Source organism: Pan paniscus, chromosome 4 (genome assembly GCF_029289425.2).
Source record: "Pan paniscus chromosome 4, NHGRI_mPanPan1-v2.0_pri, whole genome shotgun sequence".
Classification (NCBI taxonomy): domain Eukaryota; kingdom Metazoa; phylum Chordata; class Mammalia; order Primates; family Hominidae; genus Pan; species Pan paniscus.
In genome coordinates, this window is record NC_073253.2 from 122517413 (window position 1) to 122540842 (window position 23430).

Sequence of the window (23430 nt, forward strand, 5' to 3'; positions counted from 1 at the left end):
GTTATAAAGCCAGGATGCCCCATAGGTTTGAACATGCCCACTTTCCCTTGGACCTTCTCTACCATGTTTTGACACAGCCCAGAAGCCCTCACTAGAAGCCAAGCAGATGCTGGCACCATGCTTCTTGTACAGGGGGCAGAACTATGAGCTAAATAATCCTCTTTATTTATAAATTACCCAACCTCAGATATTCCTTTATAGTGACACAAAGCAGACTAAGACATTTGGGATATTAAAAAAATATAAAAAATTTCAAAACAGGATTCCAAATGTGGCAGACAAATCAATGCTTTTAACACCAGAAGTCCCACAAAGACTCTGTAAAATCTCATTTGAGGAGGAGCTTAAAAGCTTACATTTGAGGACCCTTGTAAGAGTGAGGCCTGAGCTAACTGGCCTGGCTCTTCCTGTGATAAGCATGGGCAGCCAGACAGGGGAGCTGAGCCTGGGTCTTTTGCGAACACTTAGAAGAGGGAGCAGAGATGATTTGGAGCTTTGGCTGCAAGGAACAATGCCCTGAAAAATTATATCTTAGACAAGATAGTTTATATCTTGCTCACACAAAGGAAACCTGGAGATAAGGCAATCCAGGGCTGGTGTGGCAGCAACAGGGCCAGAAACAGGCACTGGTTTTGCTGTGTTCTGTGTGTGGTTTCTATTCTCAAGGCCACCTCACAGTCCAAGAATTCTACCTGGGTCTTGCCATTATATCACCATTCCAAGGCATGATGCAGGAAGGTAAGAGAAGGAATGTACCCCCTCCCTTACAAGAAGATTTCCTGAACTTAGCATGCAACACCTCTTCACACAGCTCGTTGGCCAAAACTAGTTATATCCTAAGCTGACTCAGAGGGAACATGGAAAATATCATCTTTTAGCTAAATAACAATGTATCCTGCTTTAAAAAATTCAGGATTCTTTTACAAGAAAGTACTGGGGAGAGGACTTAGGAGGCAATGAGCAGTAAATGCCACAACCAGTAATCCTTATGTCTGCCTATTTCACAAGTTCTTGGTCCAATCTCACATTTACCTTCCCTCACTGCCTGGACATCTGACATATCTCTGCTCTAGCTGTTTTCTCTGTATTTCTCTCGACTGTTGTCTTCTACTGATCTGATTGCCAGTATATAGATAGAATCTTAGTCCACAAAGCATGGTAGATTAGAAATGGGATGTTACAATATCACAATTCTTTGTACCCACTCTCTTAGAGAATTCAATTTCTAGTTTTCTTTGAGGACCCTGCCCAAGAGACCTTACCCAGCACCAGTAATTAAAGTGGTTTCACTGTCAAAGAATAAACATATTTTTTCTGTCTCAATTGCTTCGATGCCTCCCGCAATCAGTGTGCAGTAGATGACGTATGTCTCACTGATCCCTGCTTCATTCATGGATATAGTTTATGCTGGCATTAGTCATCTCATGCAATTCTAGGACTTCAGAGTCAGCCAACTAGGGCAGTGGGGTAATGCGTTGCATAGCCAATTGGTGCTTCACAATACAATTGTTTTGGTGGAATATCTAGCTCTCCAGGTAAAAGGTCCTTGCCCTTCTTAGTCTCTACTGATTTTAATTGAATCAGTTTAACCACATAGATCTATTTTCATTCCAGTATGTTTGCAGACCACCAGGAAATGGAATCAGGAAGAATAAAGTGCCATCTAAGAAGAATGTAGAGTCAGGGCAGAGGTAAGGTTGCTGAAATGTTGCATTCTCCTTGGAGGGGACAGACAGGCTGACTGCCCAAGCATGAATTGCAGAAATGCTGTGTAGGTAGGAGTGACCACTCGGTGGCCAGCTGTCAGGCACACAGCTGAGCCTCAGCTCTAGAATAGCCAGGACTCCTGCTGGCTGTCATTACAGCCCCAGTCATCCAGTTGCTCCACAGTATGATTTCTTTAGTGGGAGAGAGAGGGAGAGGTAGAGTTTTAGTTTTGCTTCTGGGAATTTCACAACAACTTCAGTATGCTCAGGGGATACTATCTGAATATTATCTGTCAGTGTGATAGGCCAAGAAAATTGAGAATTGTGGGTTTGGAGAATTATAGTAATCTTGATTTGGGCTTCATCAAGGCTCTTGACAAGTTTACCCATGATATTCTTGAGGATGAGAAAATGTAGCATGTTTGAACCTGATTGAATTAGCATACTCAATAGGTGCTGATTAATAGAGATGGGTATCTAATGGGGGGTCACTAGCTCTGCCCTTGCTTAATGAAGATACAGAAGATATGCTAATCAAGTTTTCAGATAACATGAAATTGGCAGTGATAGCTAATATGCTAGAGAATAGGTAAGAGAATCAGGATCTGAAAACATCTCAGCAATCCGAAAAAAATGTTCTGAACCCAACAACAGGAAGGTTAGTGGGGAATAAATGTGATATCCTCTCTGGAATCCAAAATGTCAAGTTCACACATACATGTTGAAGAAGAGATTCTTAGGTGCACTGTTTGACCAGGATTTCAACTGGCATTCGTTCATTTTTATACCCTCGATTTACAGATTAAGAAACAGAAACTCAAAAACATAAGGTGCTACCCTTACATGGTCCATAGAAGGCACAGTCAGGATTGACTAAGGCTGAAGTTCTTAGCCCCTGCTCCGTCACCTGGAGCCAGAACTATCACTTCCCTACTTTTATGAATATTCATTAATTCCTTTATTCATTGGTCAACAAATATTTTTCAAGCCTTATCTTTGTTTAGTGCTTTAACGATATTCCGGGATTTAATGACGAGTAAGACAGACACAATTAATTTCCTTATGGAAACAATTAAATATTTTTTATTTAAAACTGTTTATTAACAATTAAATATTTCTTATTTAAATGTTTCTTAACAATAAAGGGTGACACATACAATGTCAGAATAAAAACGGTATCCTATGTAATGCATCAGAGAATTCAGGGATGTTCACCTTGAGAGAGTGACATTAAGGCTGACATCTGAAGGATAAACAGGAGTTAATCTACCAGGCAATGGGGAGAGGAAAGAATATTTCAATATGAAGGAACAACATGTGTAAAGACCTGAAGGCAAAAAGACATAAAATACTGAAGGAATGGGAGGAGGTTCATGACAACTCTGGCATAAAGGTTATGGGGTATATAATGAGTGATGAAACTGGGGAGGGAGGACTAGAAGGATTGGAGAGGGAGGCCTTGAAGAGTTTTGCAATGCACTTAAAGACATTGGATACTATTTTCATGGGCTGTGAAACCATAAAAAAGTTTTAAGCAAAGAAGTGACTTAATCAGATTTTCATTTTGGAAGGTTCCTACTGGCTTCACTCTAGATGAGGGAAGGGCAGGACAGGGGCAAAACTAGATGCCTGGTGACCTGTGAGGAGGTATTGCAGGCATTCAGATGAGAGATGTTGGTGGCCTTCACTAATGAGAGTGCAGATGGAAAGAAGTGGACACATACGAAAAATATACAGTAGAGAAATCAAGGATATGGTGATGGTTTGAATGTGGAGGCAACAGAAGGATTCAAGGGTGACTCTCAGCATTTGCTCTTGAGATGACTGAGCTGATCGTGAAGCCATTTTCTGATTTTGGGAACAGCAGGAGAGGAGCATATTTGGGAGAGCAGGTGATGTATTCAGCTTTGAACATGTTGAGTTTGAGGCAACCAGGACTTGTCCAAGTGGTTGGTGTCCAGTAGGCAGTTGGATATAAAAATCTAGAACCCAAGACAGAGGTGTAGGCTGAAGATACAGATTTGGGAAAAAAATCCCTAAGAGCCAATAAAAAGAGTAAATTCAGTCCTTCCTCATATTCGTAAAAGTAGGGAAGTGATAGTTCTGGCTCCAGGTGATGGTGCAGGGGCTAAGAACTTCAGCCCTAGTCAATCCTGACTGTGCCTCATATGGACCATGTAAAGGTAGCACCTTATGTTTTTGAATTTTAGTTTCTTCATCTGTAAATTGGGGGTATAAAAACAGCTACTGCATAGTGTTTTTGTAAGAATGAAATAAGATGATAAAAAATAAAGCACCTAGCAGAGTACCTGGCACACAGTAAGTGCTGAAAAATTAATAAGCATTATTATTGTTGTTGTTGCTATTGTATTTTACTTATTGTTTGGGTGAATTTACTTTAAGAGGGCCAGGTAGTCAGTGCTTCACTGAGAGGAGGGACTGAAATTTTGTCACATGATGAATGCTGAAAGAGCCTAGGGTTGGTCAGCTTGCTGTGCAGGAGGTCTGAGGCAGCATCTTTCAACTACACAAAGGAATTCCAGAAGAAAAAGAAGATACACAGAAATTAACCCTCCTAAGACTGAGCCAGAAAGAAATGGATTCCCTGAACAGACCAATAACAAGCTCTGAAATTGAATCAGTAATAAATAGCTTACCACCACCACCAACAACAAAAGCCCAGGACCTGATGGATTCACAGATGAATTCTACCAGATGTACAAATAAGAGCTGATACCATTCCTACAGAAACTATTCCAAAAAATTGAGGAGGAGAGACTTCTCCCCAACTCATTCTATGAGGCCAGCATCATCTTGATACCAAAACCTGGCATAGGCATAACAAAAACAGAAAACGTTAGACCAATATCCTTGATGAACATTGATACAAAAATCTTCAACAAAATACTGGCAAACATGCTCACTTTGGCAGCACATATACTAAAATACTGGCAAACGAAATCCAGCAGCACATCAAAAAGCTAATCCACCACGATCAAGTAGGCTTCATCCCTGGGATGGCTCAACATATGAAAATCAATTAGCGCTAAATATGGAAAGGAACAACCGGTACCAGCTGCTGCAAAATCATGCCAAAATGTAAAGACCATCAAGACTAGGAAGAAACCGCATCAACTAATGAGCAAAATAACCAGCTAACATCATAATGACAGGATCAAATTCACACATAACAATATTAACCTTAAATGTAAATGGGCTAAATGCTCCAATTAAAAGACACAGACTGGCAAACTGGATAAAGAGTCAAGACCCATCAGTGTGCTGTATTCAGGAGACCCATCTCATGTGCAGAGACACACATAGGCTCAAAATAAAAGGATGGAGGAAGATCTACCAAGCAAATGGAAAACAAAAAAAGGCAGGGGGTGCAATCCTAGTTTCTGATAAAACAGACTTTAAACCAACAAAGATCAAAAGAGACAAAGAAGGCCATTACATAATGATAAAGGGATCAATTCAACAAGAAGAGCTAACTATCCTAAATATACATGCACCCAATACAGGAGCACCAAGATTCATAAAGCAAGTCCTTAGTGACCTACAAAGAGACTTAGACTCCCACACATTAATAATGGGAGACTTTAACACCCCACTGTCAACATTAGACAGATCAACGAGACAGAAAGTCAACAAGGATACCCAGGAATTGAACTCAGCTCTGCACCAAGCGGACCTAATAGACATCTACAGAACTCTCCACCCCAAATCAACAGAATATACATTTTTTTCAGCACCACACCACACCTATTCCAAAACTGACCACATACTTGGAAGTAAAGCTCTCCTCAGCAAATGTAAAAGAACAGAAATTATAACAAACTATCTCTCAGACCACAGTGCAATCAAACTAGAACTCAGGATTAAGAATCTCACTCAAAACCACTCAACTACATGGAAACTGAACAATCTGCTCCTGAATGACTACGGGGTACATAACGAAATGAAGGCAGAACTAAAGATGTTCTTTGAAACCAACGACAACAAAGACACAACATACCAGAATCTCTGGGACGCATTCAAAGCAGTGTGTAGAGAGAAATTTATGGCACTAAATGCCCACAAGAGAAAGCAGGAAAGATCCAAAATTGACACCCTAACATCACAATTAAAAGAACTAGAAAAGCAAGAGCAAACACATTCAAAAGCTAGCAGAAGGCAAGAAATAACTAAAATCAGAGCAGAACTGAAGGAAATAGAGACACAAAAAACCCTTCAAAAAATTAATGAATCCAAGAGCTGGTTTTTTGAAAGGATCAACAAAATTGATAGACTGCTAGCAAGACTAATAAAGAAAAAAAGAGAGAAGAATCAAATAGACGCAATAAAAAATGATAAAGGGGATATCACCACCGATCCCACAGAAATACAAACTACCATCAGAGAATACTACAAACACCTCTACGCAAATAAACTAGAAAATCTAGAAGAAATGGATACATTCCTCGACACATACACTCTCCCAAGACTAAACCAGGAAGAAGTTGAATCTCTGAATAGACCAATAACAGGAGCTGAAATTGTGGCAATAATCAATAGCTTACCAACCAAAAAGAGTCCAGGACCAGATGGATTCACAGCCGAATTCTACCAGAGGTACAAAGAGGAACTGGTACCATTCCTTCTGAAACTATTCCCATCAATAGAAAAAGAGGGAATCCTCCCTAATTCATTTTATGAGGCCAGCATCATTCTGATACCAAAGCCAGGCAGAGACACAACCAAAAAAGAGAATTTTAGACCAATATCCTTGATGAACATTGGTGCAAAAATCCTCAATAAAATACTGGCAAAACGAATCCAGCAGCACATCAAAAAGCTTATCCACCATGATCAAGTGGGCTTCATCCCTGGGATGCAAGGCTGGTTCAATATACGCAAATCAATAAATGTAATCCAGCATATAAACAGAGCCAAAGACAAAAACCACATGATTATCTCAATAGATGCAGAAAAAGCCTTTGACAAAATTCAACAACCCTTCATGCTAAAAACTCTCAATAAATTAGGTATTGATGGGACGTATTTCAAAATAATAAGAGCTATCTATGACAAACCCATAGCCAATATCATACTGAATGGGCAAAAACTGGAAGCATTCCCTTTGAAAACTGGGACAAGACAGGGATGCCCTCTCTCACCATTCTTATTCAACATAGTGTTGGAAGTTCTGGCCAGGGCAATTAGGCAGGAGAAGGAAATAAAGGGTATTCAATTAGGAAAAGAGGAAGTCAAATTGTCCCTGTTTGCAGACGACATGACTGTATATCTAGAAAACCCCATTGTCTCAGCCCAAAATCTCCTTAAGCTGATAAGCAACTTCAGCAAAGTCTCAGGATACAAAATCAATGTACAAAAATCACAAGCATTCTTATACAGCAACAACAGACAAACAGAGAGCCAAATCATGAGTGAACTCCCATTCACAATTGCTTCAAAGAGAATAAAATACCTAGGAATCCAACTTACAAGGGATGTGAAGGACCTCTTCAAGGAGAACTACAAACCACTGCTCAAGGAAATAAAAGAGGATACAAACAAATGGAAGAACATTCCATGCTCATGGGTAGGAAGAATCAATATCGTGAAAATGGCCATACTGCCCAAGGTAATTTATAGATTCAATGCCATCCCCATCAAGCTACCAATGCCTTTCTTCACAGAATTGGAAAAAACTACTTTAAAGTTCATATGGAACCAAAAAAGAGCCCGCATTGCCAAGTCAATCCTAAGCCAAAAGAACAAAGCTGGAGGCATCACACTACCTGACTTCAAACTATACTACAAGGCTACAGTAACCAAAACAGCACGGTACTGGTACCAAAACAGAGATATAGATCAATGGAACAGAACAGAGCCCTCAGAAATAATGCCGCATATCTACAACTATCTGATCTTTGACAAACCTGAGAAAAACAAGCAATGGGGAAAGGATTCCCTATTTAATAAATGGTGCTGGGAAAACTGGCTAGCCATATGTAGAAAGCTGAAACTGGATCCCTTCCTTACACCTTATACAAAAATCAATTCAAGATGGATTGAAGACTTAAACGTTAGACCTAAAACCATAAAAATCCTAGAAGAAAACCTAGGCATTACCATTCAGGATATAGGCATGGGCAAGGACTTCATGTCTAAAACACCAAAGGCAATGGCAACAAAAGCCAAAATTGACAAATGGGATCTAATTAAACTAAAGAGCTTCTGCACAGCAAAAGAAACTACCATCAGAGTAAACAGGCAACCCACAAAATGGGAGAAAATTTTCGCAACCTACTCATCTGACAAAGGGCTAATATCCAGAATCTACAATGAACTCAAACAAATTTACAAGAAAAAAAAAACAGCCCCATCAAAAAGTGGGCGAAGGACATGAACAGACACTTCTCAAAAGAAGACATTTATGCAGCCAAAAAACACATGAAAAAATGCTCATCATCACTGGCCATTAGAGAAACGCAAATCAAAACCACAACGAGATACCATCTCACACCAGTTAGAATGGCAATCATTAAAAAGTCAGGAAACAACAGGTGCTAGAGAGGATGTGGAGAAATAGGAACACTTTTACACTGTTGGTGGGACTGTAAACTAGTTCAACCATTGTGGAAGTCAGTGTGGCGATTTCTCAGGGATCTAGAACTGGAAATACCATTTGACCCAGCCATCCCATTACTGGGTATATACCCAAAGGACTATAAATCATGCTGCTATAAAGACACATGCTCACGTATGTTTATTGCGGCATTATTCACGATAGCAAAGACTTGGAACCAACCCAAATGTCCAACAATGATAGACTGGATTAAGAAAATGTGGCACATATACACCATGGAATACTATGCAGCCATAAAAAATGATGAGTTCATGTCCTTTGTAGGGACATGGATGAAATTGGAAATCATCATTCTCAGTAAACTATCGCAAGAACAAAAAACCAAACACCGCATATTCTCACTCATAGGTGGGAATTGAACAATGAGATTACATGGACACAGGAAGGGGAATATCACACTCTGGGGACTGTTGTGGGGTGGGGGGAGGGGGGAGGGATAGCATTGGGAGATATACCTAATGCTAGATCACGAGTTAGTGGGTGCAGTGCACCAGCATGGCACATGTATACATATGTAACTAACCTGCACAATGTGCACATGTACCCTAAAACTTAAAGCATAATAAAAAAAAATCACACACAAAAAAAGAAAATCAATTAATATGACTCATCACAGAAACAGAACTAAAGACAAATACCATATGATTATCTCAATAGATATAAAAAAGGCTTTTGATAAAATTCAACATCTCTTCATGTTAAAAACTCTCAATAAACTAGGTATTAAAGGAACATACCTCAAAATAATAAGAGCCATCTATGACAAACCCACAGCCAACATTATAATGAATGGGCAAAAGCTGGAAGCATTCCCCTTGAAAACTGGCACAAGACAAGGATGCCCTCTCTCCCTACTCCTATTCAACACAGTTTTGGAAATCCTAGCCAGAGCAATCAGGCAAGAGAAAGAAATAAGGTGTATTCAATTAGGAAGAGAGGAAGTCAAACTATCTCTGTTTGCAGATGGCATGATTCTATATCTAGAAAACCCCATAGTCTTGACCCAAAAGCTCCTTCAGCTGATAAGCACCTTCAGCAAAGTTACAAGATACAAAATCAATGTACAAAAATCACAAGCATTCCTATATACCAACAACAACCAAACTGAGAGACAAATCAGAAATCAAAATCCTATTCACAATTGCTACACATAAAAAATAAAATACCTAGGAATACACCTAATCAGGGAGGTCAAGGATCTCTACAATGAGAATTACAAAACACTGCTCAAAAAACTCAGAGAAGGCACAAATGGAAAAAACATCCCATGCTCATGGATAGGAAGAATCAGAATCATTAAAATGGCCATACTGCCCAAAACAATTTACAGATTCAATGCTATTCCTATCAAACTACCAAAACATTCATCACAGAACTAGAAAAAATTATTTAAAAATTTATATGGAACCAAAAAAGAGCCTGAATAGCCAAGACAATCCTAAGCAAAGAGAACAAAGCTGGAGGCATCCCATTACCCAACTTCAAACTATACTACAAGGCTACAGTGACCAAAACAGCATGGTACTGGTACAAAAACAGGCACATAGACCAATGCAACAGAATAGAGAGCCCAGAAATGAGGCCACACATCTACAACCATCTGATCTTTGACAAAGCTGACAAAAAAAAGCAATGGGAAAATATACCCTATTTTATAAATGGTGCAGGGATAATTGGCTCTCCATATGCAAAGGATTGAAACTGGACCCCTTCTTTACACCACGTACAAAAATCAACTCAAGAAGGATTAAAGACTTAAATGTAAAACCCAAAACTATAAAAACGCGGAAGACAACCTAGGCAATACCATCCTGGACCTAGAAACAGGCAAAGATTTCATGACAAAGACACTAAAAGCAATCACGACAAAAGCAAAAATTGACAAATGGGACCCACTTAAACTAAAGAGCTTCTGCACAGCAAAATAAACTATTATTAGAGTGCATAGACAACCTACAGAATGGGAGAAAATATTTGCAAACTATGCATCTGACAAAGGTCTAATATCATATATAAGGAACTTAAACAAATGTACAAGAGAAAAACAACCTCATTAAAAACTGGGCAAAGGACATGAAGAGACACTTCTCAAAAGATGACATACATGTGGCCAACAAGCATATTAAAAAAAGCTCAATATCACTGATCATTAGAGAAATGCAAATTAAAACCATAATGAGATACCATCTCACACTAGTCAGAATGGCTATTAATAAAAAGTCAAAAACAAAAACAAAAACAACAGATGCTGGCACTGGCAAGGTTGTGGAGAAAAGGGAACTCATAAATTTTCAGTGGGAGTGTAAATTAGTTCAGCCACGTGGAAAGCAGTATGGCAATTCCTCAAAGAGCTAAAAGCAGAACTACCATTTGACCCAGCAAGTCCTCCAGATATATACCCAGATGAATATAACACATTTTACCATAAAGACACATGCATGCAAATGTTCATTGCAACACTATTCACAACAGCAAAGATATGGAATCAACCTAAATGCCCATCAATGACAGACTGGACAAGAAAATGTGGTACATATATACCATGGAATATTATGCAGCCATAAAAAATGAGATCATATCTTTTGTGGGAACATGGATAGAGCTGGAGGCTATCATCCTTAGCAAACTAACACAGGAATAGAAAATCAAATACTGCATGTTCTCACTTATAAGTGGGAGCTAAGTGATAAGAACTTATGCACATGAAAAAGGAAATGACAGGCACTGGGGCCTATCAGAGGGAGAAGGGTGGGAGGAGGGAGAGGAGCAGAAAAGATAACTATTGGGTACTAAGCTTAATAACTAGGTGATGTAATAACATGTACAACAAACCCCTGTGACACATGTTTATCTATGTAACAAAACTTCACATGTACCCTCAAACCCCAAATTAAAAAAAAATAGCCAGGTGTGGTGGCACCCACTTGTAGTCTCAGCTACTTAGGAACCTGAGGTGGGAGGACTGATTGAACCTAGGAGGTTGAGGCTGCAGTGAGCCCTAATTGTGCCACTGCATTCCAGCCTGGGAGACAGAGTGAGATCCTGTCTCAAAAACAACAACAACAACAACAACAACAACAACAAAGGTAGAATTATCCCCATGGGACCCTAGAAGGGGAAGTAGGATGAACCAAAAGGAGTTTCAGAGAAACTAACCTCAGCTAAATATAGTGGGAACCTTCTAATAGCCAAAGTGCCAAAGTTCTTAGGATAGAATAGTTTTTTGCTTTTGTTTTTTTCAGCAGTACAGACTTCCTCATCTCTAAATTAAATTAAATTAAATTGCAGTTAGAAGAGTGATACCTACTGTTGGAGGTGAGGTTGGATGTGGCCTTGCTAACTGCAGAGCTAGGGCCTAGTTTGAATGAGGTGTTTATTTAGGGCCTGGTGTCCTCAGCATGTTCATTAAAATTTATGAACATTACATTACAACATTCATTCTCACACTTGTTCTCCAACCATAAAAGAGAATATTTTCTTCGCTGAGTAGGGCAGGGGGTTATGATTTTTTATAAGCAACCCCTCCAATAGCCTGTACTGTACAATCTCCCAGCCTCTAAGTCCCAAATGTACACAACACAGCCACACGGGTAAGGGGCACAGAACTGTCCGGGAGTGCTGCTGAGAGGTTTTGTTTTCCACTTACCCCTCACCCCTGAATGCATCATTATCCCTCCCCGCCTGAGGTGTCTCCTTCCCATCAGCCCTTCCTCCAGGGTCCAGCTTCAGGAAAGGCCCCATGCTAAGTAATAAATAAGAGGCGGGCAGGATTTTAAATCTCACCACCCTGGGTTTATTCTCTGATAGTAAAATGGAAGAAAAATAGAGTGAAACCTTCATGATTTATGGGCTCCCTTCCCTTCGGAGGTTTTCCAGTTGCATCTTTGTGCTATGCTTGACATTTATGATATAAGGTATTAATAACTGCAAAGAAGAGCTGCTGGTGCTAATTATTCAGACCTGCTCTGACAGTGAACTGGTGAGCAGCACTCATATGTCAGATCCCATCTACACATTAAGTCTTTCACTTAAAATAGGTGGGAATTATGAGGCACTATGGGCCTTAGCTGTATAGATTGTGCAGAAAGTCTATAGAATATATTAGTAAATCAACTATGATAGGGCTGCTGAAAACAAGCCAATACCTGTCTGATAAATAGAATCCCCAGGAAAGTCTTTGATTTAGGAAATGTGCCAGAGACATAAAATGATATGAGGGAGGGAAAATGCAAATGATGAAACTAACTTTTCCTACTTCAGAAAGGAAAATGTTTGCCTCTCCTTCCAGTCCTTCAGGTTGTCAGATGTGCCTTGTTTCTAGCAGCTATTTGTAATATTAATCATTTTAACAGTATCAAACAGACTGGGTTTTTACACTTGATAAATTTTTGATGTTGAACCTTTGAAAAATGCAGTGATGTGATTTTTTTTTCTCCAGAGTTTCTCCCCAGAAGCCAGTGTTAATTTGCAGATGCCAACACATGACTAAATGGTTTTAACTCAAAAGATTAATCCACATTAAATTAACATAGGACCAAGGCCTCAGAATTGTATAGCCTTTCGTTGTGAGAGATTCCAGGCTTTGTGACTCTGACAGACAGGCTGGCAATTGTCTCATAAGGGATGGTAGCTGGTTAATCAGTCAGTCAGCCTGGTAGACCCAGTTATTGCCTACCTAACAGTCAATGCCCTCTTCTTCTTTATTAAGAACACCAATTTTGTTCAGGGAGCAATGTGCTCAGCTCCAGATGATGAGATATGATAGATCTGCTTCCGTTCCGGTGAACTAAATTCCCTGTGATTGGTTCAGAGGTGAGGAAGTGACCTAATTCCGGCCAATGAAATGCAAGAGAAGGATGGAAAGGAGCTGAATGGGTTGGAGAAGGAAGGGATGGTGGCTTCCAGAAAAGAAAATAAAAGGTGATCATCATGTGGAAGTTAGTCCTTTTTGTTTCTGTAATTTCCTTCCTGAGACTGCATGTGGCTGTGAGAAAACTGGTTCCTGGAGCCAGCAGCTATGTTGGGCTCTTGAGTGGAGACCATAGCCAGAACTTTGGGTGGCAGAGCAGACAGATGGGAAGAAACTGAGCCCTTGCTGATGTCATCAAGCCACCAAATCAACTGCAGTCAGTTCCTTCTGCCTACCTCTAGATCACTTTTTAAACAAACAGCAAATGTCATGATGCAAGCCACTGTTAGTAAAGGTTTCTGTATGCTGCTGCTGGAAGTATTTCTAATGATACAGCCAATTTGCAAGCGTGGAAATTGTTCTTTCTCTCTTAAAAAAATTCATGTCATACACAGGGCAGGGAACATCACACACTGGAGCCTGTTGGGGTGGAGGGCTGGGGGAGGGATAGCTTTAGGAGAAATACCTAATGTAAATGATGAGTTGATGGGTGCAGCAAACCAACATGGCACGTGTATACCTATGTAACAAACCTGCACTTTGTGCACAGTTAACCTAGAACTTAAAGTATAATAAAAAAATTATGTCATACATGCATATGGTAAAGCAAAATGTTGAAAAATATATCATGGTGTTAAATAGCAAGTACAAGTATTATTCCGAGCTCCCAGTGTCCTCCTCAGAGGCAACTACTTTTAATTGCTTCTGTTTCAGTCCTCTGATGGTTAGACTGTAATTTAGGGTAATTTGCCTATTCTTCTATACTGAACACATTATTTAGACAGTATATATTCCTTCCCTACTTTGAAAGAATTTATTTTCTACTATTCCCCACATGTATTACATTTCCTCTACAGCTACATTTATAGCTTTAAATCAATAAGTGCCACTTTTCACATTTTTTACATTATATATAATTAAATGCAGAATTAAGCGGTTTAATCCCCAGAAAATGGAATGTAATCCTATGTCACTAAACTAGTCATAGAAGCATGTTCTAGGCATTGAGATCAAATGGATTCTCTTTCTTCACACTCAATTTCTTCAAAATCATGCCACACTTTAGTTGTTCATATTTACACACTGGTTCTTGAAACTTTTTTATCCAAAATTGCTAATTGTCTTACATTTTTCTTGTTGCAAACAGAAACACACGTGTTCTTCATGATATCACAAAGACATCAGCTTCTTAGTTATACTGTTGTTGAATGAAAAAAAACTTTCTTAGAAGATATTATTTTCCTAGGTGTCTGATTTCCTATCCTAATTTGGTCAATAACATATTCCTACAGAACTGTGAAAAAGGCATTGTTCCATTTTCTTCTGGTGGTATTTCAAATGAGAAGTTCGATGCCAATATTATTTTAATTTTTCTGTAACTTTTTTCTTGACACTCTTTAGCATTTTTCCCTGCCCTTCTTTAGTGTTTAATTCCATAAGAATGAATTTGAGAGTATCTATATATTTACTCTGCTTCATATAGAACCTTCAATCTTTTTATTTTCAGTTCTGGAGATTTTCTTCTACTATTTTTTTTTTAGTTAAAAATAAAATAATTCACACACCATAAAATTCACCCTTTTAAAGCATACAAAGAAATGGGTTTTTTTATATTTACAAAGCTGTGCAACCATCACCACAATCTAGCTTCAGAACATTTTCATCACCCCCAAAAGAAATCCCACACCCATTAGCAATCACTCACTCATTACCCCTTTCCCGCAGTCCCTGGAAACCACTAATTTACTCTCTGTCTCTATGGCTTTGCCTATTCTGGACTTTTCATATAAATGGAATCATACAATATGTGGCCTTTGTGCCTGGTTTTTTTCACTCAGCATAATGTTGTCAAGGTTCATCCATGTTGTAGCATGTAGCTCCTTTCCTTTTTGTGACTGGATAATATTTCATTGTATGTATATACCACATTTTGTTTATCCGTTCTTCACCTATGGTTTATTCAATGATTTTCTCCTGCACATTTTTTTTCAGCTTTCTTCTGACAGTTCTGTTAGGCGGGTGTAGGACTTCTATTGATTCTCTGATTGTAACTTTTGTTTCATACTTTTGATTTCTTTTTACTCATCATTTTGGTACATTTCCTTGATTTCATTTTTCAGTGTTTGTGTTACAGGTAAAATTTTTTAGCAGCCATATTTTTATGAGACTGAAGCGTTACCGACTGAGCTAACGAGGCACCTTAGCCATATTTTTAATTTCCAGTAACCCTTTCTTGTTTTCTGGTTGTTCCTTTTTTATAAGAAGCCTCTTTTGGGCTTGATGCAGTGGCTCATGCCTGTAATCTTGGTGCTTCAGGAGGCTGGGGTGGGAGCATGGTTTGAGGCCTGGAGTTTAAGACTAGCCTGGGCAACAAAGCAAGGTACCTATCTCTACCAGTACTTAAAAAAAAAATTAGACAAGCATGGTGGCACGTGCCTGTAGTCTCAGCTACTCCATAGTAGGCTGAGGTAGGAGGATCCCTTGAGCCCAGGAATTTGAGGCTGCAGTGAGTTATGGTCATGCCACTGCACTGGTCACAGTAGTGTCATGACTTTATTTCTGCCTTATTTCTTTACCATAAATGTCATGTGGCTTCGCAAGGGGGAAGTGAACTTGTGTGCCCGGCATGCCATCCTGAAGTGTAAGTCTTCAAGGATCCAATGCATAAGAATCTATGGTACATCCAAGAGGTTGGCAAATAGTCAAATTATCAATTTTATTTATCTTTTCTTTTCTTTTTTTTTTTTTTGAGACGGAGTCTTGCAGTGTTGCCCAGGCTGGAGTGCAGTGGCATGATCTCGGCTCACTACAAGCTCCACCTCCTGGGTTCACGCCATTCTCCTGCCTTAGCCTCCCCAATAGCTGGGACTACAGGCGCCCACCACCACGCCCAGCTAATTTTTTGTACTTTTAGTAGAGACGGGGTTTCACCGTGTTAGCAAGGATGGTCTCGATCTCCTGACCTTGTAATCCATCCGCCTTGGCCTCCCAAAGTGCTGGGACTACAGGCCTGAGCTACAGTGCCCGGCCTGGGCCTCTCCTTTTTCTTCTTGCCAAGAACTTCACAAAAGTATATTTCTCTCGGATGGCCTTCCTTCTGGTCACAGTAGTGTCATGGCTTTATTTCTGCCTTATTTCTTTACCGTAAATGTCATGTGGCTTTGCAAGGGAGAAGTGAACTTGTGTGCCCAGCATGCCATCCTGAAGCGTTAAGTCTTCAAGGATCCAATGCATAAGAATCTATGGTACATCCAAGAGGTCGGCAAATAGTCAAATTATCTGGATGTATCTGGATGCCTTCTTAAGTGAAATAATTATTCAGAAAAAAGAACAAGTTCCATGACTCACACTCACATCACCATGTACTTTGGCTCTCTTCATTCAAGTTATTTTTTTTTTCAGTAAAATAAAGTCCTAATTAAAAGAAAAAATGAACAGATTCTCACAGGTAGTTTCAGGAAGTATCCCAAAGACACTTAGGTATTGACATCTTCGAGACATTTAGCTTAGTTTTTTAGCCATTCTGTAAATATGGCCTGATAGTAGGTTACCTCCCCAGCTTACATATTTGTGACATGGATGGAAGCTACAACTTAATTTTTAGCTGCGTGGAACCTGAATCAGGGCAGCTTGACCTGGGTCATAAAGAAATTCAAAAGGGACTCAAGACGTTATATTAAAACCTACTAAAGTGGATATAAAAATATAAAACACATGCCTCACCTCAACTCCCACTAATTTTTTTAAAGAAATTCTTTAGAAAAGGAAAATTCATTTAAAAACAAAACTAAAACACCCATTTATCTTTCCAAGGCATAAATGACCACTATCTTTCACTTTGGGGCTTTTCTTTCTCTCTCTTAAAAATTCAAGGGGAGTTGGAGAGGCTATAAAAGTCTGTCTTTGGGTTGCAAAAAAAGGGAAGCTTTCTGTAGGCAAAAATTTCCAGCGGGTGGGCTGCAGTCTCCTCCCCGTGAGATCTTGCAGGTATAATATTCTGGCAAAAACGACTTTTCATTCCATGAGAGGGAAGGAAGACAGTGAGGACATCACAGCTTTCAAACCTCTTGTTGTCCACCGTCCTGGAGTGGGAAGGTGGTGAAGCTCTTACATTCGCTTGCCTTTTGTTTCTTCTGGGTCTTCGCTGTGATCTCTTTCCCTGTCCCCCGCCGGCCGCACCTGGACACAGTAAAGGGCCACAGTAAGGGCTCTCAAGCTTTGGAGCCGCTGAGTCATCTGATCTTCATCGCGCTAAGCTCCTGACAGATGTTACACAGGTCAGGGATGTTTGGGCAAACCTCTCACCGTGGCGTTGGAGTCCAGTCCAGCTCTGTCACTAATGCTTAACCTTCCTATGGGCTCAGTTTTCTCACTTGTAAAAAGGGGTCCCTAATACTTGCGCACCTTACAGGAAGTAACATAAGCCAAGGTATTTGTGAGTGCGTTTTGGAAAGCATAAAGCCCTCTTGCAAATGTGAGATGTTATTATTGCTTCCCTTACCCTGGCTCTAGTTCCAGCCCGGGGCCTGCCCACAGAAACCAGCTGTTCCTGTTTCCTCTGTGTCCCGCGGTAGCACCGAGGAGGCTGGTGCACTGGGCTCCGTGGTTCCCGCCCGGGCCCGCCGCAGCCGGCTCTGAGGAAGCGGCTCTGAGGAAGCAGCGCACCGCCAGCCTCGTCCTCGCGCTGGCGACCCTGGGGCGGGTCACCTCGCCGGGTCGAGGCCTCCCGGGCAGGCCTGGCGGAGGGAGGAGCGAGGCCTGCCTGCGGGAGACCCGGGGAGACGCGTCATGTGCAAAAGGGTGAGGCTGCCAGGAGCTCACTCGCCGAGGAGTGAAAGAACGGGGTGCGGAGGCTGCTCGAGGGGAGGCGAGGCGGCGGGGAGGCGAGCGCGAGCGACCAGGAAGCAGGAAACCCGGGCAAGCTACCTATGCCCTTTACGGCACCTGTTTATTTTCAAGTGGCTTCCTCCCTCACCTCCTCTGGGCGTGTGTATCAGCCGGCATGGCGTCTCTGCCCCATGCCCTGGGCCGCCAGGGGCCCGCAGGCTACGCGGGAGGTGGAGGGAGGGGAGCGAGCAGCGCACCCCCCTCTAGCGGCCGAAGCAGGGACGCCCAGGGCGCAGGCTTTCGGGCTGGACCTCGAGAAACGTGTGCAAAGTATGTGTTTTTGCTTGACACTTGGAGAATTCTGGTTTTTTTTGGCTTTATTCCTGAAAGCAAAAATGGGCAATTAAGATAAATGAAAAAGAGAGGCATCAATAAGAAAAACGAAAGAGTTCATCAGTGAATTTTTATGGCATCTAAAATTTTAGTTTTTGGTAATTTAGTTTTAGGCAGCAGATGAGACTGTAATATCCCTTGTAGTTTGTCCATGTCGTTCCCCAAGTGTGAAGTACTATGGCCATCGGCAGCAAAAAAAGCGTATTGGTGGGATTTCAGGGGATGAGATCTCTCTCATCAGCAGCCATTCCATCCCATTTTCTTCTCAGGACTGGTTTTTGCTGTTCACTTTTTCCCCTTCCTAGCCCCATTGATCAGGGAAAGGGGTGGAGCTGGAAGGCAGGGAAAAGTATGCGTCAAAATTAAGCTCCGATATTAAAACCCTGGTGTTGAAACCCCGGTGTCCCCAGGCTTGAAGCTAACTGCATGGCGCTCACCCTTTAAATGGTCTACATCCAAGCGGGAAGGCAGAGAGGTCCAGGACTAAGCGACCACCCCAGGGAGGGAAGGACACAAGTGAAATCTGCTCTGGGAGTCCCAGATCTTAGTTCATCCTTGGAGAAAAGTCCTAGAGCCAAGAGACTTAGAAAGTGAGATGAATGAAAGAAAGAAAATAAACAATTGTTGGGTCTGTCAGGAAAGGAGAATGTGGGACTGACCAAGAACGGTTATATTCCAGGTTCCTTACATATATTATGTATCCCTCCCAGCAGCACAGTGAGGCAGGCCTGTTTTGTGATTCCATTTTGCAGATGGGGAGACTGAGGCACGTGGAATCTGTTTGCCAATACCACGTGGGTTTGTGGATCTTTGATTTGAATCTCAGCCTCTGCCATTTTAAATCTTGTGTTATTTTCTTAATGGGAAGCAAGAAAAACATATTTGTGTCCTAATAACCCAATAGAACTGTGGTATTTTAGTGCTGGAAAAGTGCCTGGGGCCACTTATTCAGTCCCTTTCAGCGCCTTTATTTCAAAGTTGAAGAGGCAAAATTGCCCAGAGTTGGGCAAGGCAGGCTTGGAATGCTGTCCTGTGTCAGTGAAGGGCACCCACCATCCACCCAAGCCTTTTAGCCCAAATCTGGACACTATCTTGGTGACTCCCCGCTACCTCTTACACGGGATCCATTTGTAACTCCTATAAGCTTCAGCTCTAAAGAACTGAATCCTCCCCCTTCTCTCTCCTGAGTTTATGCAGTAATCTCCTAACTGATATTTCTAATTCCACTCTTCACCCTGTAGTCATCGTGATGTTTACAAAAATGAAATGGTTTCGTTCCTCTGCTTAAAGCACATCAAATAAATCTCATACTCTTAGATTAAAATCGAAACTCCTCAGCATGGCTGCTAGATCCTCCATGAGCTCATCCTTTTCTGCTGATCTTGCTAGGGTCCCTCTCTTCTTCCTGCTCCCTGCTGTTGCCACATGGCCTCCTTCCTGTGTCTTGGGCATATTAGGGATGTGATGCCGGAAACACTCTTTCTTGGAATCTGGTTAGCACCTTCCCATCCATCAGGTCTCTGCTTAAATGGCAGAAAAGCCTTCCCTGACAGCTGCACTCCAAGTGACCCTGTAAAATTACTCTATCACATCAACCCCTTTATTTTCTTCATAGCGTTTATCACCATCTATAATCTTCCTGATAATCTGTATACTTATCTTTATCCACTAGAATGTAAGCTGGGGATTTCACTATGTTGTTCATTACCACTTTCCAAGGCTTAGACCAAGGCCTGGTACATAGAAAATACTCAAAAATATTTGTTGATTGAATAAATGACCAAATGAACTTAGGCTTCTTGATTCCAGGCCAGTGCCCCTTCCTTCATTAGCCCACTATGATATAGGTGTGTGACATACTTGGGAGACGGAAAACAGAAAGGTCGCCTCCAAAGGCTAATAGAATCAGGAGAATGGAGAATTTGGAAGAAGAGAGAGAGCCTAAACAGACTGAGAAGGGTGGGAAGGGAGAGCAGGGATTAAGTCTGGACTGTGGCCTGTGACAAGATCTCCAGTGAATATTTCTTGATTTATCCACAGACACTGTGATGGAGTTTATTACACATAACAGCAAATTCCAAAGCAGCAGTGGCAGCAGAAAACAATGAAGGCAAAGGAAGTAAGCCCAGGAAGAGAAAGCAGTTTTTGGACAACAGTTCCTTCACCTCAGCATTTTTCATGGATTTCAAATAAGCGGTAACAATATTTTTATTTGCACATTTTCTTTGAAAATAAAAATGATCTTATTGATTTTCAAAAAGGAAATAATCAAAGCATATGTTTATATTTTTCTTGCTATTTTATCTTATTTACAAGTGTAATGGTTACCATTCAGGTGAGGTGGCATATTCTGAAGCATCCAGAAGCTTTCTCTCCAATGAAATTATCTTCCTCATTTTGCTTAAATTTTATATAAGTAGCTGAATGGAGCTTTAAAATGCTGACAATCAAGATCAACAAAGGCTGAGAAGTTACTACATACAATCCTGTGATCTCTGAGCATGATACATAGACTTTGAGAACTTTGAGGGCAGGCTGTGTGCTCTGTTCAGTTTAGTGTCCTAAGGTCAATGGCATATGGTGTTATGCTAGGTACTTGGGAAACAGTCACTGTCTTTAGGATGCTTAGTAGATGTTCAATAAATGTTTAAGATGTTGGGGGGAGCAGATGTGAAATGGTAACAAAAAGTAGTACAGGGTAAATGTCCCAAGAGAAGTACAAAACTTGGAGATGTAAAGGAGGAAATTATGGCTTTTCAGAGGGGTCAGGGAGAACCTTATGAAGGGCAAGTATTTGAAGATAGAAAAGATGGGCACTTATTATTAAATGGATGAATACATGCATTAAATTGCCAAAGGACAAAAAATTCCAAGCAAACACAGAGGCAGGAAAGCATCGCGATTGTAGGATTCAAGCAGAGGAAGAAAAGCGAAATGTCTGGAGCAGCAGGTTGAGGAGACTGTGCTGTTGAGGCCTTGGACCCCAGTAGATGTGAGTAGAGTGTGCTGGATGTTTCTGTGAGCCTTAATCCCACCTTGCTGGAGGTAAATTTAATCTGTCATTTGGGTGTTCTCTCTTCTTCAGTCTCTCAGAGACTTTTTGGTTCCTTAAAACACAGGAGAATTGCTCCTAATTTTTGGCTCATTATGGTGGCCCTATTGTTGAAGTTGTCATGAACTGTTGAATGGCAGTGACTCTGTTTCTCTGCTCTTCTTGGCCTGCAGGCATCTTTCTTCACAATGGAAGCCCTGTTGCCAAGGGTACAGCCTCCCTAGCTTCACCACACAGTTAGGCCCCGCAGAGTCCTTGTCTTCTTCCCCAGGTTCTGCTAGAAGTAGGACACAGGCCCCTTGATGATTGTGGAAACCACCACACCTTCCTGGTATAGGGCAGTAGGGCAGTCTCCTTCTCTCCTTTGTTACTTCTGCTTCTACCTGTGTTCCTCCAGCATAATCCACTTCAGGAACCCAAGCTCTTGAAGACCAGGACACAAGCAGGTGTAGTAGGTCATTTGCTTTCAAGCTTCTGCCACAAACTTCCCTGAAGTAAGGCGGCAATTAGCCTGGCTACTTGCTTGGAATAGGAGACGAAAACACTGGCAATAAAAAGCACAAATTAATAGTTCAATAAATCATCCTTCATATGCTTAACTGGGTGGACAGTGAGAAGGCACTGAAGGTTAATGAATAATAGTATTCATACTTTATTATTCACTTTTTTTCCCATTAGATTAAGAATGGAAAGAAAGATGAAAAGCAAAAAGAAAGCACGGTAGAGGATGCTAGAAATTGGAGATTTGGAGGATACAGTCTTATGGGGAACTCATTTGTCATGGCCAGCTTAACTCTGGGCTGCCCACTTCCTTTTTTCCTTCACTTCATTTAATCAAGGCTGAAGCAGGTGGCCCTAGTAATAGGGTTGAGAGGTTTCCTGTTGCATCTAGGTGGGAATCAACTTTTCATTTATTCCTGGACATTACATTAACTTTGAAAGCTATCTGTGGGGATTTTTTAGCTGAGACCATTTTCAAATAGGCCTTCTGTGTAGGGAGAAATTCACTAGGCCTCAAGTAACAGAAACCCAGAAAAAAAGTGACTTAAAAAATTACGGATCCAATTATTCTTATTTACATCTGGAAGCAGAGTCAGGGCTCATACTGAGGATTTGTGAAGCCCCCAGGATCCTCCTGTATTTACGCTCAGTAATCCTTACCATGCTTTTGGGGCCTGGTGGTCACAATATTGTGGCTCCACCTCCAACACGACGTATCTAGGAAGGAAGAAGGTATGCACAAAGCATCCAGTCACTTGAGTCTATGTGCCTTTTAAAGAGCTTCCACAGAAGTTTCATCCTTTGACTTTCACTTGTATTTCATTGGCCAGAACTGTGTTCCATGGCCATTCATAGGTGCAGAGTGGGCGGGGAAATAAAGTTTTCAGCTAGGCACATTGCCACTGAGAAAAATTCAGGTTGGTTTGTAAAGAAGAAATGGATATTGAATAGACAACTAACAGTGACTGCCACATTCTGTACCATTTTGTCCTTTTATCCAAGTTAATGTGCCTCCTGGGAGAGCAAACCAAATTTTAGCGAACATAAATAAATCTTCTATCAATGCATCTCTCCTCTATGCATCCACCAAAATGAATCCACCAAAAAGAAATAACTTTTGTATTGGTATCTCATATTATGCATATTATAATTTCCCTCCATTCACATAGATCATACTGAATTGATTATATTTAGGGATTCATAAATGTAGTTATTTAGAAAGCTCCCTATAATGGCCAGTTCTTTGTTAAGTGTCTTTTAGTGCTTTCTTCTCTCACTTTTTACTTTTCTATGTGGGCTATCATCTCATCTATATTGGTAGTTCAATAACAACTTATTTCCAACTTCCATATCTTTTTTTTTTTCTTTTTTTGAGATGGAGTCCCACTCTGTCACCCAGGCTGGAGTG

The 23430-nt window shown here is 40.9% G+C and overlaps 1 protein-coding gene and 1 long non-coding RNA gene across 4 annotated transcripts in view; one reads left to right on the forward strand and one right to left on the reverse strand.

Moving 5' to 3' along the window:
* The first annotated feature begins 17419 nt into the window (after positions 1-17419).
* MEGF10 (multiple EGF like domains 10) overlaps positions 17420-23430 on the forward strand; it is a 235899-nt gene continuing 229888 nt past the window's right edge. For both annotated transcript variants that reach the window (XM_034960437.3, XM_063604607.1), the window contains exons 1-2: positions 17420-18049; positions 20510-20665. In XM_034960437.3, coding sequence (XP_034816328.1) covers positions 20574-20665 — 92 coding nt within the window. In that variant the 5' untranslated portion in view covers positions 17420-18049; positions 20510-20573. The remainder of the gene's footprint in view (positions 18050-20509; positions 20666-23430) is intronic.
* LOC129397813 (uncharacterized) overlaps positions 20661-23430 on the reverse strand; it is a 58356-nt gene continuing 55586 nt past the window's right edge. For both annotated transcript variants that reach the window (XR_008625429.2, XR_008625430.2), the window contains exon 4: positions 20661-22065. This is a non-coding gene — a long non-coding RNA (uncharacterized LOC129397813). The remainder of the gene's footprint in view (positions 22066-23430) is intronic.